A 15,437-nucleotide genomic window follows, 5' to 3' on the forward strand; every position below is an offset into this window, starting at 1 on the left:
TAATTGTGAAGCCCCCTTACATGCTATCATCACCAAATTTGGCATGTATATTAAGCAGATGAGTAGGAACATGGTAAAAAAAAATTGTGAAAAGACCTTATAGTTTTTGAATTAAACGATTTTAAAGTTTCATAATAAAAATGGTTTTTAAACTGTGTAAAATGACACTGCTGCAGTACAGGTTACTGCATTCCAATAGTTCTTCTGAGGATACTGGCGTGGGATTATTGCAAGGTAAGTATCCCTGGTTAATTTAGAACAATAAAGGACTTTTTTCGTTGTCGTGTTTTTATTTCTTTTTTTAACTCTGCTGAAATGGGTAAGGGGTACCGTGTACCCCTATACTCATTTCTCCTGGGGTGGGGGCGGCTTCCGGGGTCCACTTGTTAAAGGGGACCCCCGGATGGCACCATGAACCTCCCAGGACGTCGGCGGCCCCCACCTCCTCCTGGGGCACCGGAGGTGGGGAAGAGCCCCTTGTCCATGGATTGGACAAGGGCTCTGGGGGAGAGGGGGAGGTTGACCGCCCCTCTCCTCCAGAGCCCCCCCATACCATGGACCATGCGGGCTGGTATAGCTCAGGGTGCGAAGCCCCACGTGGCCGGGACTCCGCATTCTGGCTATCCCAGCCTGCATGGGAGACAAGGAGTTAAGAAGGCTTGGGAGGGGGACCCCATGCTGTCTGTTTTCATGAAATGTATACAATATGTATACAGAACTCAAATGCAGTAACCTGTTCTGCAGCAGTGTCATTTTACACAGTTTAAAAAACACTTTTCCTATGAAACTTTGAAATCTATTTGCTCAAAAACTATAAGGTCTTTTCACAAAAATGTTTTTTTTACCATGTTCCTACTCATCTGCTTATTATACATGCCAAATTTGGTGATGATAGCATGTAAGGGGGCTTCACAATTAACCGCAGAAGTTGGCACTATTGACTTCAATAGAAATGCACTTGGAACACGAAAATTCGGAACACAAAATTCGGTTTTCGCATGCGTTACACGAAATTTTTTTTTTTTTTTTTTTTTACACGAAATTTCAACGAAATTGGAATTCAGCTGTTCCGATCAGCCCTACACATGACACGCCGACTTGCATGCACGGACAACGGAAGCCTCTAGGTGATGTTGAAAAGCTACTAAACATCGCTGGAGGCTCAATATTTTAATTATTAAACTACCGTTTAGGAAGATGGTGTCTTAAAGGACAACTGAAGTGAGAGGAATGTGGAGGCTGCCATATTTATTCCCTTTTAAATAATACCAGTTGCCTGGTAGCCCTGCTGATCTATTTGGCTGCAGTAGTGTTTGAATAACACCAGAAACAAACATGTGGCTAGTTTTGTCAGATTTGACAATAATGTCAAAAACACCTTATCTGCTGCATGCTTGTTCAGGGTCTATGGCTAAAAGGATGAGAGCAAGAGGATCAGCAGGATAGCCAGGCAACTGGCATTGTTTAAAGGAAATAAATATGGCAGCCTCCATTTACTTCTCACGTCAGTTGCCCTTTAATTGGCAGCCACGGCCACAGGATTCTGGCCGTTTCTTGTTTTTTCTTCCCTTTTCCCTACCAATTCACTTCTGTGACAGCCAGATGTTCTTGACCAGTCCTGCCGGATGCTGCCCAAGAGTCGGGACTTATCACAGAAATGAACACTACTGCACCTTTTTAATAGCTTGGCCAGCACTGCCAGATATTGGGATCCTCAGCAGCATCAGTAATCACTGCCAGTTTATGTCATGAAGAACTGGATCATCACTGCTGAACCTTCGCCCCCCCCCCATGTTAGGGATAACACAGATGGTTGCCAAGTGCGACTGGTGGTGTCGTAGTAGGGTTGCCAGGTGTCCGGTTTTACACCGGACAGTCCGGTTTTTGTGCGCTGTGTCCAGTGTAAAAAAACATGCTAAACCGGACAATTAAGTTGTCCGGTTTTAGAGCCCCCCCCCCCCGCAGCGCAGGAGGAGAACAGCGCAGCAGAGAGAGAGCTGGGAGCAGCGGTGGAGAAGGGGGGCAATCTCCCCCCCCCCTTCCCTCACCTTAGGGTGCTCTCTCTCCCCCGCTGTCTCCTCCAATATGATGTGCAGGGCTGGCGAGTGGCTGCAGGCGGAACTTACCGCTGTGTCGCTCCAGCGCCGGAAGTTCGGGTCCCGCAGCCGCTGAGAATCTCATTCATGAGCCGGACAACACTATCAGTCTGAATAGTGTTGTCCGGCTCATGAATGATTCGGAACTTTGATCCGGATCTTTTTTGAGTCGAAACTCAGCGGCTGCGGGACCCGAACTTCCGGCGCCTGCGACACAGAGGTAAGTTCCGCCCGCAGCCACCCGCCAGCCTGCACATCAATATTGGAGGAGACAGCGGGGGAGAGAGACAGCACCCTAAGGTGAGGGAAGAAGGGGGGGGGGGAGATTGCCCCCCTTCCCCCGCCCCTGGCTACCTATTCTGGGCACATATAGCCCCTGGCTACCTATTCCGCGCACATATACCCCCTGGCTACCTATTCTGGGCACATATAGCCCCTGGCTACCTATTCTGGGCACATATAGCCCCTGGCTACCTATTCTGGGCACATATAGCCCCTGGCTACCTATTCCGGGCACATATACCCCCTGGCTACCTATTCCGGGCACATATACCCCCTGGCTACCTATTCCGGGCACATATACCCCCTGGCTACCTATTCCGGGCACATATAGCCCCTGGCTACCTATTCTGGGCACATATAGCCCCTGGCTACCTATTCTGGGCACATATAGCCCCTGGCTACCTATTCTGGGCACATATAGCCCCTGGCTACCTATTCTGGGCACATATACCCCCTGGCTACCTATTCTGGGCACATATACCCCCTGGCTACATATACTGGGACATATATACCCCTGCCTACGTATACTGGGACATTTACACCCCTGCCTACATATACTGGGATATATATACCCCCTGGCTACATATACTGGGCACATATATCCCTGGCTACATATACTGGGAACACTGGCTGTTTGTCATTATGTGCATTTAGTGGTGAAAAGCTGTCTCTTGTGTGCATTTACTGGTGAAAAGCTGTCTCTTATTATGTGCATTTACTGGTGAAAAGCTGTGTCTTATTATGTGCATTTACTGGTGAAAAGCTGTCTCTTGTGCATTTACTGGGGAAAAGCTGTCTCTTATTATGTGCATTTACTGGCGAAAAGGTGTCTCTTATAATGTGCATTTACTGGTGAAAAGCTGTCTCTTATGTGCAGTTACTGGTGAAAAACTGTCTCTTATGTGCACTGGACCAGTACTACTGGTGAGGACAGTTAGTGACATGGCTATGTACTCTGTAATGTGCTGCAGAAGATGTCAGTGCGATATAAATACTATAAAAAAATTTTTTTAAAAAGCCCATTGCTTAGCCCCACTCTACATAAAAGTGCGCTTCTGACTCTGCCCCTAACTCCACCCCCTGTCCGGTTTTCTCCATCAGTCGACCTGGCAACCCTATGTCGTAGTATGATTGGTTTTGGTGTTCCCTACCAATTGCTATGTATAAAGTGCTTCGGGGCTCCATGTAAAACTTGCACTGGGGCCCAGAGCTTCTTAGCTACGCCACTGGTTAGTATTTACACACAAGTGTGAACTAGAGCTTTAATGAGGGGGGGGCTTTTTCTTTTAGATACAAAAATAAAATGTTGCTAATTTATTGGTGATTTATTTGCGCACTGGGTCCTCATCAGCGAGATTTTCCTGCTTCCTGACCCGCTGAATGATGGATACTCAGCGGGGAGAAATCTCCTCAGGTGCAGCCCAGAAATACTCTGATGGTAAATGTAACATTTCACTTATTTCATACTAAAAGAACGTGGAGTTCCATCACAAGAGATGCTTTTTGCTGCCCTTGGCTCGTACTACAGCCGGAGGCAGCGGCAGCTACAACAGCAGCCAACCCTTAACGCGCGCTCACTCCACACTTGCCCGTTACAGCGCGCCCCCGTGTCCCATCTTACGTCATCCAACCCACCCTGCGCTTCCATTGGCCGCTAGGCGTGCGCAAAGTGCCTATTGCCCCGCCTCCGCCCCGCACACCAATCAGAAAATGGTTGCTATGCAGCTCACTCCGCCCTCAGCCAATCAGCGCCGGCGCACCTGACAAGGACCGTCAATCAGCTGGGGATCCTTCACGCATTTTCTATGCCTGGTGCTGCTGGCTGCGGCCGCCTCGGATGCGCAGTCTGGAGGGAGGGGAGCGCTGGGGGTCAGCCTGCCGTGAGCCCGGCGGCCCTGGGAAGGCGGACGTTATGTGAGGAGGAACGGGGGAGAAGCGGTGACTGCTGTGGGAAAGTTGTTTTGCAGGAGGCGGGGAAAAGAGCAGCGCCCGATCCGCCCCGGAGAGCAGGAGAAGGGGAGGAGTTACCAGATACTGCCTGACAGGTGAGTGACAGCAGCGTCACGTGACTCAGCACCCCGACTAGTGGCCAGTCAGAGCCACTCTGAGGCGAACTCCCAGCATTCTCCTCAAGTCCTGTCCAGCCTGTGGGAATGGGGCAGATTGCTTTACAATATTCTCCCCAAAAAAGCCTAGTGTGGTGAAAATAATGGAACTTTCTGGTCAGCAGTTAATAATGCAGTTCTGGAGTGTAACTATCAAAATTTGCGCACCTTTAGGCTTTGCTCCCATTGCGTTCCGTCCATGTGTCTGTCCGCGTTGGCCGGTTTTTGAAGCTTTTTTTTAAATTATTCTCTGTGTTGGAGTTGGATGGTTTTCTTAAGCGCTTCTCTAAGCATTTTTGCAGAGTGGTTGCATTTTTTCACTTCCTGACGTCCGAACTCTTTGATCCAGAAAATAATAAATACAATGTATTTATTCTTAAAAACCCTGACGCACTCGCTGCACAAAGCGATTTTGTGAATGTTTTGCGTTTTCCTATCCCTTCCATTGAGACGGAATCGCCTCAAAAATGGCCCAAGCACCGCCTATCTGAGGAGATCGGAAACGAAACGCTCAGATGTGAACTGTCTCATAGGGAATCATGGCACCAGCGCTTTCAGGTCAATTTTTGAAAATTGCCGGCACTTAAAAATTGTCAAAAATGCCCCTAGTGTGAACAAGCCCTTACTTCGCCTCGCATTAACCAGAAGCAGGAAATTTGAGCACCTACTATTGGCAGAAACTTGGGTGCCGCTATAAGCAACATTAAAAATTGCATCTCTAATGTGAAATTTAGCTGGTGCCCACTGCGGTGTATGTGTCATGGCATTCGCGTGAGCTGAGCACAGGGGAAGGCAAATCCCCGGCTGCGTTAAATACTATTCCTTTTGCAGCAATTCTGAGGGAGGTGTAATTCGTGGTCTGACGAACGCCGGATCCTCAAATTACTCTTGCGCAGTGTAGCACTAGTGCAGGCCTGGGCAGACTTCCGCATGCCTGAAATTCCAACCCTGTGACCCCCCCCCCCCCCCCCCCGCGCGTAAAATTGCGAGCGAGCAACTGGGAATTTGAAACTCGCCTCGCTCACTGGTGTCCTGCGTCACATCTCCATGGCAACAGAGCGTCACATAATCATTTTTTTTTGGGGGGGGGGGGAGGCGCAGTTAAAGTTCAGCATCAGTAAGGGAGGGTGCTGTGTGTGAATGGTGTTAGGTCATGTTGTCGTAAATTATCGGTATTATTTTACCACAGTAATTTACAGTGTAGAATATCGCTCAATTTTACCCACATTCTACTATCAGAAATTGGGTGCCCAAATTTCCTCATAGTCCTTTTTTATGCACGCCACCTTCCTAACACTCTCCTACCTAACTGGCACTGGTCTAGTTGAGGGGACCCGCGTCTGGTTCCGGCTCACAGCAGTTTGGCCACTAATTTGTAAGAAATGGGGATCCCAGCATGAAACGCTATCTATGCTACCAACCGAATAGGTTTAGTAACGTTGTGGAAGGTGGTAGCCAAAGCACTGTGCCTGAAGGGCGAGGGCCCCGGTGTTCAATTTTGGCTGTAGTGTTTCCCGCTGGGTTGCCTATTTCTAACAAATTAGCAGACGCAAGAAAATTGCCACAAGCAGGGAGTGGCCGTTGGTCTATGAGATTTCCAGCTGGGTTCCCACAACTAGATTAACGCCCTAATCTTCTCTCTGGGTTGTGTGGTGAAAATAATTGTAACTTTGACAGAATTTGCATCCTCCACCTTTCCTCTGCCTAACATTAACCTTCCAACAGGTCCGATGTCTAAAACTAACCCCGACCTGTCCTCTAATACTATTTGGGCGCAGGGTGAAGCCGAGAGCCAGCGCACCCTGATCTAGATATTCTCTTAGTTATGTTCAAATCTATTCCCTTACTGATAACCTGACCAGGGCCAGCTTCTTCCCTGAGTGGTTGCTTAGCCTCCAGAGTATTCCTCTCTGAAGAAGCGCAGGAATCGCAGAGAAGCTCTGTCCCCAACTGCTGTGGTGCTCCGCCTCCAGATCACTGCAAAGCTTCGCTCCCTTCAAGCATATGCCTGTGTTCAGCTCTCTGTAGATCCTGGTGAGGTGAGCTACTATACACTTTGCATGGGGGTGGGCTTTTGCCACATATACTGGGGTGACTTTCTGGCTACCTATATGGGTGGCTTTCTGGCTATCTGTGCTGGGGGAGTTTCTCTGACTACCTATGCTACCAACTATTGGTTAGCTCACACTCGGAGGCACCTCTGGCTGCCACATCAAACCTTTTCCCTTCGAGCTATTAAGCCTAGGAACTTCCCTGACCCTCTCTTCCCATCTATCCATTAGCTCCTTTCTCTTTCCCCAGCCACCCCTGTCATCCTCAATAAGACCCTCTCTCTGCCCACCCATCTTCAATAGCCTCACTGCATCGCCCTTGCACCTCAGCAACCCCTTTTGCTCTCACGCACAAGTGCTATACAGACCCGCTCCTCGGCTATATGTCTGGGTAAGCAAAAACACAATGGGGCATATTCACTGAATAGCAGTAAAATTGCCATGCACAGGCAGCATTACTTATGCCAACTGTGTATTAGTGCATTAGCACAGCCCATATTATCTAAATAATGTGTTTGTGGCTAGTGTAACACCCGCTATGCAACTGGTGTAAGTAACAGAGAAATTGCTGTGCTCTTTATATGCACGGCAATTTTACCTATGTTTGTGCTCATATGTCAGTAACGTGTATTGTGGGGGTGGAAATCCTGGGGGAAAGTTTCACTCCGGGCATCGTAAAACCGAAGACCGCCCCTGGACCTAATTATTTATTACCCCGAATAACTGAGCTTCCGGGTGTTGTAGGCGTCTGAATTATACCTCTTTTATCATAATTCAGGCTCTGGCTATTACCCAATCAGCGGATCGTTCAGAAACAGCCTTATCAGTCTGCCTGACAGACTGTACACACACACACACACACACACACATTACTGTCGGCAGAGCGACCGCCCAGTGGGAGGGTCTGATGGACCCGTCCATTACAGTAGTTCGTGTGTACGCACCTTTATAGAGGAACCTCTGCACGGTGTATGCGATTACACAAAAAAATGCATTGTTTTGCAAACCAAAACCTGTAGGGACAGTGGTTTCTTATTATTATGAGTATTTGTGTACGAGTGTACAAAGGGTTAATAGAATTTGGGCTGTATCACGTCTACTTTTTATGGCACCATGCCATTAGCACAGCCAAAAATTAATTGACCTTACATTTATTTAGGTTAAATCTTTTATTTACCTACCTGTAAAACCATATAGTCAAGATCCTTCTGTCGAGGCGCCAGGTGTTACCCGGACAGACTGCTGTTGTGTACTCCTACTGTCTATTGCCTGAGGAAGCGGGTTTATACCTGCGAAACGCGTTGCAATCATCCCCTGGAGTGTACTAATAAATGTAGTTTGTTTTGAATACACAGCTTATTGTGTCTGCTTGTAGGAAGTAAGTCCACCACTGCCTCCTAAGCATTTTTAAACTTTTTAATATTTGTTTTTATAGTTTTGGCGCCTCTTTCCTCTATTACGTGATAATTTCCACCCCTGGTGGAGGGGATACCCCTTTCTTTCTTCTTGCCTACAGAGAGCGACTTCTTAACCCTGAGTGAGGACAGGATAATCTCCTCACCTGCCTTTACAGTGGTTGCCTGGAGGTAACCCTGGTTTGTGAGTATATTGTTGTACTCTAATTTATATAACCCATCAATCAGTACCTACTACACTATATTGGGCTCTCGGTTCTCTCCTCTTTTTTGCAAGATCCTTCTGTAGTTTGCCACTATCCTGGTGATTGTTAATTCTATGTAATTTGTATAAACTGTAAATATGGCAACATTATCTTCTGTTTTGTTGACTTTCTTATCCTGGTTCTTCTCTACCACTTGACATAGAGTCTACCATGTTTTATGGTCCTGTGGCAAGGTTCCAGCTCTGGTACAATCTCCAACCTGATTTTTCAGAATTTCCTGTTATTGTCTGGTCACCTCACTCTAGGCCTCAATCTAGATCTTGCTCCACATTTGCTTTTTTTTTTTTTTAACCCTTTATTTGGGCCTACTGCCAGCATCTTATGATTATCACCAGATGGCCTCAGTGGAGCCTGTTTTATTCTTTATTGTATTGGGATCATCTTCAATATTAACCATATAGTCTTGTTCCAAACCTACTTCTCGTTCATTTTCAAATTTGCTGTCCCAAGATATTGCACTTCCATAGCCTACATCCTGTTCCAGTGCCGTTTTATTAAGTCCAGAGGCTCAGCAATAGGTCAAAAACAGGTGTTTTAGTTCATTCATTTGCAAAATGGACATTTATAAACCTCCCATTTGTGCAGAAATTAGTGCAAATAGGGATGTTTATTAATGTTTATTAAACACCCATTGTACCAAAATACACGTGCGCCATGGTAACTCATGTGCCCATTTTAACCCCTCAGTGGATGAGGTCAAGTGGTTAATCAACAAAATAACCCCACCGTACTACTGCACAGGCTGCTTCTGGCGACAGGACTGCACATGGCCAAACTGCGCCGGTGCTGACTGGCAGAATTACCGGGCCTCCTAGTGGAAGATCCAGGCAGCTCTGCAAACAAATGGTAGTACACTCAGTCAGGCTGATAACATTTGTGGACCTCAAGAGTATAGTAAGAAGCATACAGAACAAAATGTAAAGGAACCTTTGCTCAAAGCCAGTAGATGCACACAAGGCCTCAAAAAAGATTTTTGGTTTTACATATCTACAGATATGTCAAAGCCAATTTCATTGTATCCATTTAGACACGTGTCCAGTCATGGATACACTAATTGTATGTGTTACATTCTTAAATTTATCACAGGTGATGACCTCCTTTACTGCTGGTAGGTACCTCAATGTGGAGTGTTTTACTGTGTGTTCTGAAGTGAATAGAAATAACACCTGGTCTCCCAGAATGGTCTGGGAGGAGAATTCTAAACATCACTGGAAGGGTGGGGGTAGCAATGTACAGCTGTATATAGATATAGGAAGTCTTTATGATGCTGGAATCAGGATAATTAATGTAAAAGTGGGTATCCTGAATGAGTTCCGATTCTCTTTGTTGTACGGGATGTTTCACCTGTGGTGGATGTGAGTATTCCTTGTTGACTCCCTGGTCATATGCTATTTGTGGGTCATAGGACCATGGTCTTTGCTGGAAGGACTGTTTAGAATTGGATGGCCAGTTTGTCGGAGCAGAAAGTAAATTTTGACTTTAGTTCCACTTTTTAGTTAACAGCAGTTTTTAGGGCTCAGCCACACTGTAAGCGCTTTTCTGAGCGCTTTGTGATTGATTAGCGCTTTGAGTGCTTTTTAAAAATCGCTCCCATTCACTTTCATAAAATCGCTGCAATTGCGTTATCGCATATGCGAAAAATCGCGGTGATTTTTACAGCGATTTTAATGGAAGTGAATGGGAGCGATTATTTTTTTTCTTTTTTAAGAGTGCTCAGAAAGCGCTAATCCATCACAAGCGCTCAGAAAAGCGGATATAGTGTGACTGGGCCCTTACATTCCATTCTCATAACTCTGATATAGGAGTATTCATTTGGTTTAACAGCTGTTGCAATTTATTTGTTTATTTTGCAGACCCATGCTTGGTAGAGGACTAAAACGAAGATTTAATGATTGTGAAGAGACCATGACTGACTTTTCTTGTGCCTCTGATTGCAACCGAAATATGCCATACAGTCATCAAAGGCAACTAGTGCTCAACATGTGCCTCAATAAACTGCAAAGCTATAAAATGCTGGCTGAACCTAATCTGCACCGATCCGTTCTCATAGCCAATACAGTCCGTCAAATTCAGGAGGAAACGAGGCAGGAGTCCAGCCAGCTGCCAGGAATTGTCAGCAGTGACCTCACCTCCAACAACTTAATGTACGCAGGAAACTATTTCTTGGAAAGCTCCTTCAATCTGCCTTTCGGAATCGACACAGATTTCACTAGAGATTCGTGGCCTAGCGACAACACGGTGGAGAGTTTGATGGAAGTCACAGATGATGACATGTCTTCTGCCATTTCTTCTATTCTCAAGGATCTCGATTTTGTTGAGGACATCAGCCCATCACCATCCCTGAGTCCTGCAGTGGATGATTCTCCGAAACCTGTGGAAAGTGTCTTTAAAGCTGAGAAACAAGACACGAGAGGGACAGAATGTGTCTTTGGTTCATTTGAACTCACAAGTTCTACCAGTTACTTAAAGGACTTGTCAGTCGATGATATTTTTGATGACATTGATACGTCAATGTACGATTCCGATGTCAGTTTTTCTTTCTTGGTTAACCCAAGGATACAGCCTGCTTCTGAAGAACCCCTGAAACTTTATACACTGTGCAATAACCCCGCAAACAGCAGCAACTTGCAAGCCTGCAGGACAGATCTGAATGATTTGGACCACATTATGGAGATATTAGTTGGGTCCTGATTGTTTCACCTAGAGATCAGTCTTTTATGTCTTGACGGTGAAGTTTATTTTTTAACGACGTAAAAGATCATGAACCGTTTACAATATGGGAGACCTGGCGTTACAGTTGCAGAAAGTAATTGTTTTTTTACTTGGATGTATATAGCAAAATATGTCTGAGTTACAAACTGCCTATGGAGTCTCAGTCCTGCCTACCAACAAATTCCTACAGTATTATGCATATTCTTCATATGGAAACTGAAGAAACGTGATATAATTCACTTATGAAGATGGCTATTTTTGTAATTATTTAAGTCTTTCTAAACTTTCTTAAGAGGAAATTAACCTACCAGAGCCAATATGGGATGTCACTTCTTGTATATAGCGGACACTACCTCTTTGCATTGAAGTGCTAAATACCTAACCTTGTGCAGTATGCATTTTATTTAGCTGTTTCCTTCTTCCTTTTTTTTTTTTTTAATTTTTTTTTTTGGTAGACTTTTAGCAATCGGATATTGTACACTTCAGATCCTCTGTATTCAGTTTAATTTATAAGTGAATTGTTTTAGTTATTTATCCTCCAGAGTTTTGGATTTAGTAGATGTCATAGCTTTGAATAATATTATCTGAATTTAACATGCGCTGTAGACAACACAGAGCATTAGAAAGCCATTTTGGATCTGGAATCCGTATGAGGATGCATCAAAATTGATTGGGTAAAACTGTGTGGGGGGTTTTTTTTTTTTTTTTTCTTCCCTTGCTAAACCTAGTAAGCCTCATGCATGGAGGGAAAAAAGTTCAAAAAATACTTTAAAAGGTGGTCTATTTAAGGCTGCATTTCTACTTGTGCGGTGCGAATCACCGCGGTAAAAATTCGCATGCGGATGCGAATTTCGCACGCGGGTCTATGCGAATTTTCGTGCGAATTCGCATGAAAATCCGCATGGATGACGATGTATGCAAATTTAAGCATGGCAGTGCTGGTGTGCTTTTCCATTGTTTCTATGCGAATTTTCATGCGAATTTGCATGAAAATTCGCATACCCAAACCTCATGCGAACTTCATATTAAATACATTGTATGCGATTCGCATAGCGATATGCGAATTCTGATGGCTCTGCCGTGCGAATTTTTTCTGCACAGAAAAACGCAAAAGAATCCTGACAAGTGGAAACAGTCCCATTCACTTGTATTGCTATGCGAATTTGCATGCGAAAAACGCATGCGAATTCGCGATAGTGGAAATGGGCCCTAAAGAGACTCTGTAACAACAAAAACCTCCCCCGGTGGAGTACTCACCTCGGGTGGGGGAAGCCTCCAGATCCTAATGAGGCTTCCCACGCCGTCCTCTGTCCCACGGGGGTCTCGCCGCAGCCCTCCCAACAGCCGGCGACTGTGCCGACTGTCAGTTCAATATTTACCTTTGCTGGCTCCAGCGGGGGCGCTGTGGCGACTTTCGGCACGGAAATAGACGGATATACCCGATCTCCGTCGGATCCGCTCTACTGCGCAGGCGCCGGAAACTTGCGCCTGCGCAGTAGAGCAGACCCGACGGCAATCGGGTATTTCCGCCTACTTCGGCGCCGAGAGGCATCAGAGCGCCTGCGCAGGAGCCAGGAAGGTAAATATTGCGTCACGGCTGTACGGAGGGCTACAGCGAGACCCCCGAGGGACGCAGGACGGCGTGGGAAGCCTCATTAGGATCCTGAGGCTTCCCCCACCCGAGGTGAGTACCCCCCAGGGGCCGTTTTGTCGTTACAGTTCCTCTTTAAAGGACCACTATTGCGAAAAAGTAGGCAGTTAACCACTTCACCCTATCTGGACGGATATATCCGTCCAGATAGACTGTGCTGCTCCTGCAGCGTGGTGCGCGCGATCGGGTGCGCTCCCACTGCCTGCCGCTAGCCCCCCGGTCAGTGAATGGGAATATAATTCCCATTCACCGATCTAAGCCCCCCGGAGAAATACTGACGCTTTCTAAGCAGAGAGCGCTGTATTTCTGCTCGGAAAATTTTTTGCAACCTCCTAATAGTTCCTGGCAGCGTAATCATACGCTCCAGGAACTTTTCTGACTGTGACCATCTTGTGGCCAAATAGTAAACTGCACCCACATACATTTTTTTAAATAAAGAATAACATTATATTACATCTAAAAATTGCTGTTTACCTCCCAAGCTAAAATCACCCACATACATTTTTTAATTAAAAAATAAATAAAAAATTACAATTAAATAAAAAAAAAAAACCTACATAAATAGTTACCTAAGGGTCTAAACTTTTTAAATATACATGTTAAAGAGAATCTGTATTGTTAAAATCGCACAAAAGTAAACATACCAGTGCGTTAGGGGACATCTCCTATTACCCTCTGTCACAATTTCGCCGCTCCTCGCCGCATTAAAAGTGGTTAAAAACAGTTTTAAAAAGTTTGTTTATAAACAAACAAAATGGCCACCAAAACAGGAAGTAGGTTGATGCACAGTATGTCCACACATAGAAAATACATCCATACACAAGCAGGCTGAATACAGCCTTCCTTTTGAATCTCAAGAGATCATTTGTGTGTTTCTTTCCCTCTGCAGCTATCTTCCACTGAAGTGTCAGGCTGTTTCTTCCTGCAGAGTGCAGACAGCTCTGCCTGTATGTAATTCCTCAGTATGTGAAAGCCCAGCCAGCTCAGAGGAGGATTTATCCAGCTTGTAAAAGATAAGAGAGAAGAGAGAAGCTGCACTAATCTAAATAACACACAGGCAGTGTGCAGAGAGCGGCCTGGAGGGGGGAGATGCATCACAGAACCACAACACTGAAGAACTTGGCAGCCTTCCAGACACAGGCTGACAAGTCTGACAAGAGAGAGATAAGTTGATTAATTACAGAGATGGTGATAGCAGAAAGTGCTGCAGTAAGCCAGAACACATTAGAATAGCTTTTGGAACTTGTAGGATGATAAAAAACAGGATGCAATTTTTGTTACGGAGTCTCTTTAAGAGAGCATCTTATTTATTTTTTTAAAAAATTATAAGGTTGTAAATAGTGATGGAACGCAAATTGAAAAAATGCACCTTTATTTCTTAATAAAATATCGGCGCCATAAATTGTGATAGGGACATAATTTAAAAAGCGTAATAAGCGGGACAAATACGCAAATAAAATACATGGGTTTTAATTACGGTAGCATGTATTAATTTTAAACTACAATGGCCAAAAACTGAGAAATAATAATTTTTTTTTTCCATTTCTTTCTTAATCTTCCTGTTAAAATGGATTTAGAAAAAAATAATACTTAGTAAAAAGACGACTGGGTGTATAAGACGACCCCCCAACTTTTTCAGTTAAAATATAGTTTGTGTGATATACTCACTGTATAAGACTACCCCTCTTCCAAGGTACACCAAATAAAAATCCTATACTGGTGCTGTACTGTATGTGGTACCCAGTATATAACAGTATATAGTCAATTGACTGGTTGGATTGGTCAGCTCTCCTTGTCTACCTGTTTATCAGAGCGGTATGGAAGAATAGATCACGATGTGCCCATAAAATACGCTTCTTTCACCCGTCTGGCCCGCCCTTATATCCTATTTACCTCCTTCTCTGCCTCTTAGATCTCGCACATGTGCGCCTGCAACGCTTCATTACAGTCCTCAGCAGCGAGATCTGAGAGTCGGTAACAGGATAGGGGGTATCACCCAGCATCAATGACACCCGGCGTATAAGACGACCCCCAACTTTTCAGAAGATTTTCAAGTAGTAAAAAGTAGTCTTATACGCAGGAATATACAGTAGATCAATTAATTGTGATTAGTAGCGATAAAGTTATTGGCGAATAAATGGGAGGTGAACGTTGCTCGGATGCATGAGATTTTCCGCGCTGTAGGCTGAAGTGGTTAAAATCTGACAGGTTTTGGGCCAGTCCACCTCCCCGTGGGGGATTCTCTGGGATTTCTTTGTTTACATCAGCATTACGTCAGCATTTCCTGAACAGCAGTTGCAAATTCTAACAAAATAGTGTGCAAGGGTGTAGGGAGGCTGGCTGGTATCTCACTATTTTTGCTGTTCAGAAAATGCTGTTGAAAACAAAGAAAACCCTGAGAATCACCCATGAGCACATGGACTGGCCCAAAACCTGTCAGTTCTGTCAGATTTTAACTTTTTTTTGCGATAGTGGTCCTTAACTCTCAGACGTAATATGCAGAATAAGTAGTTATAAATCAGTCTGAGAGCCCACGTTTTATATGAGGTCTTGTCTGTCATTTTTCTTCATGGAGAGATAATATGTGTGTGGATGGGTTTTTTTTTCCCTCCTTTATAAAGTTAAACTGAAGCTAGAAAAAAAAAAATCAGATACTTGCCTGTGGAGAGGAAAGGCTCTGGATCCCATAGAGCCTTCCCCGTCCCCTCTGTGTCTTGGTTCCAGTGCTGTCACCACCATTGCATGTATTCAACAAACTGGTTGAATATGCCTTTGGGGACCTTCGGCATGCTCAGGTCAGATACAGGCAGTCTTTGGAAGCAGCTCCAAAAGCCTTCCCAGGGGTCCCAGAGGTGGCAA

General features: G+C 45.1%; 1 protein-coding gene across 1 annotated transcript; it reads left to right on the forward strand.

Moving 5' to 3' along the window:
* Positions 1-4,173: 4,173 nt before the first annotated feature.
* LOC137532000 (SERTA domain-containing protein 2-like) lies at positions 4,174-12,155 on the forward strand. The gene is made up of 2 exons (XM_068252085.1): positions 4,174-4,423; positions 10,069-12,155. The coding sequence occupies exon 2, from the start codon at positions 10,073-10,075 to the stop codon at positions 10,904-10,906; it is 834 nt and encodes a 277-aa protein (XP_068108186.1). The 5' UTR covers positions 4,174-4,423; positions 10,069-10,072; the 3' UTR covers positions 10,907-12,155.
* The last annotated feature ends 3,282 nt before the right edge of the window (positions 12,156-15,437 follow it).

This window comes from Hyperolius riggenbachi, chromosome 9 (assembly GCF_040937935.1).
Source record: "Hyperolius riggenbachi isolate aHypRig1 chromosome 9, aHypRig1.pri, whole genome shotgun sequence".
Classification (NCBI taxonomy): domain Eukaryota; kingdom Metazoa; phylum Chordata; class Amphibia; order Anura; family Hyperoliidae; genus Hyperolius; species Hyperolius riggenbachi.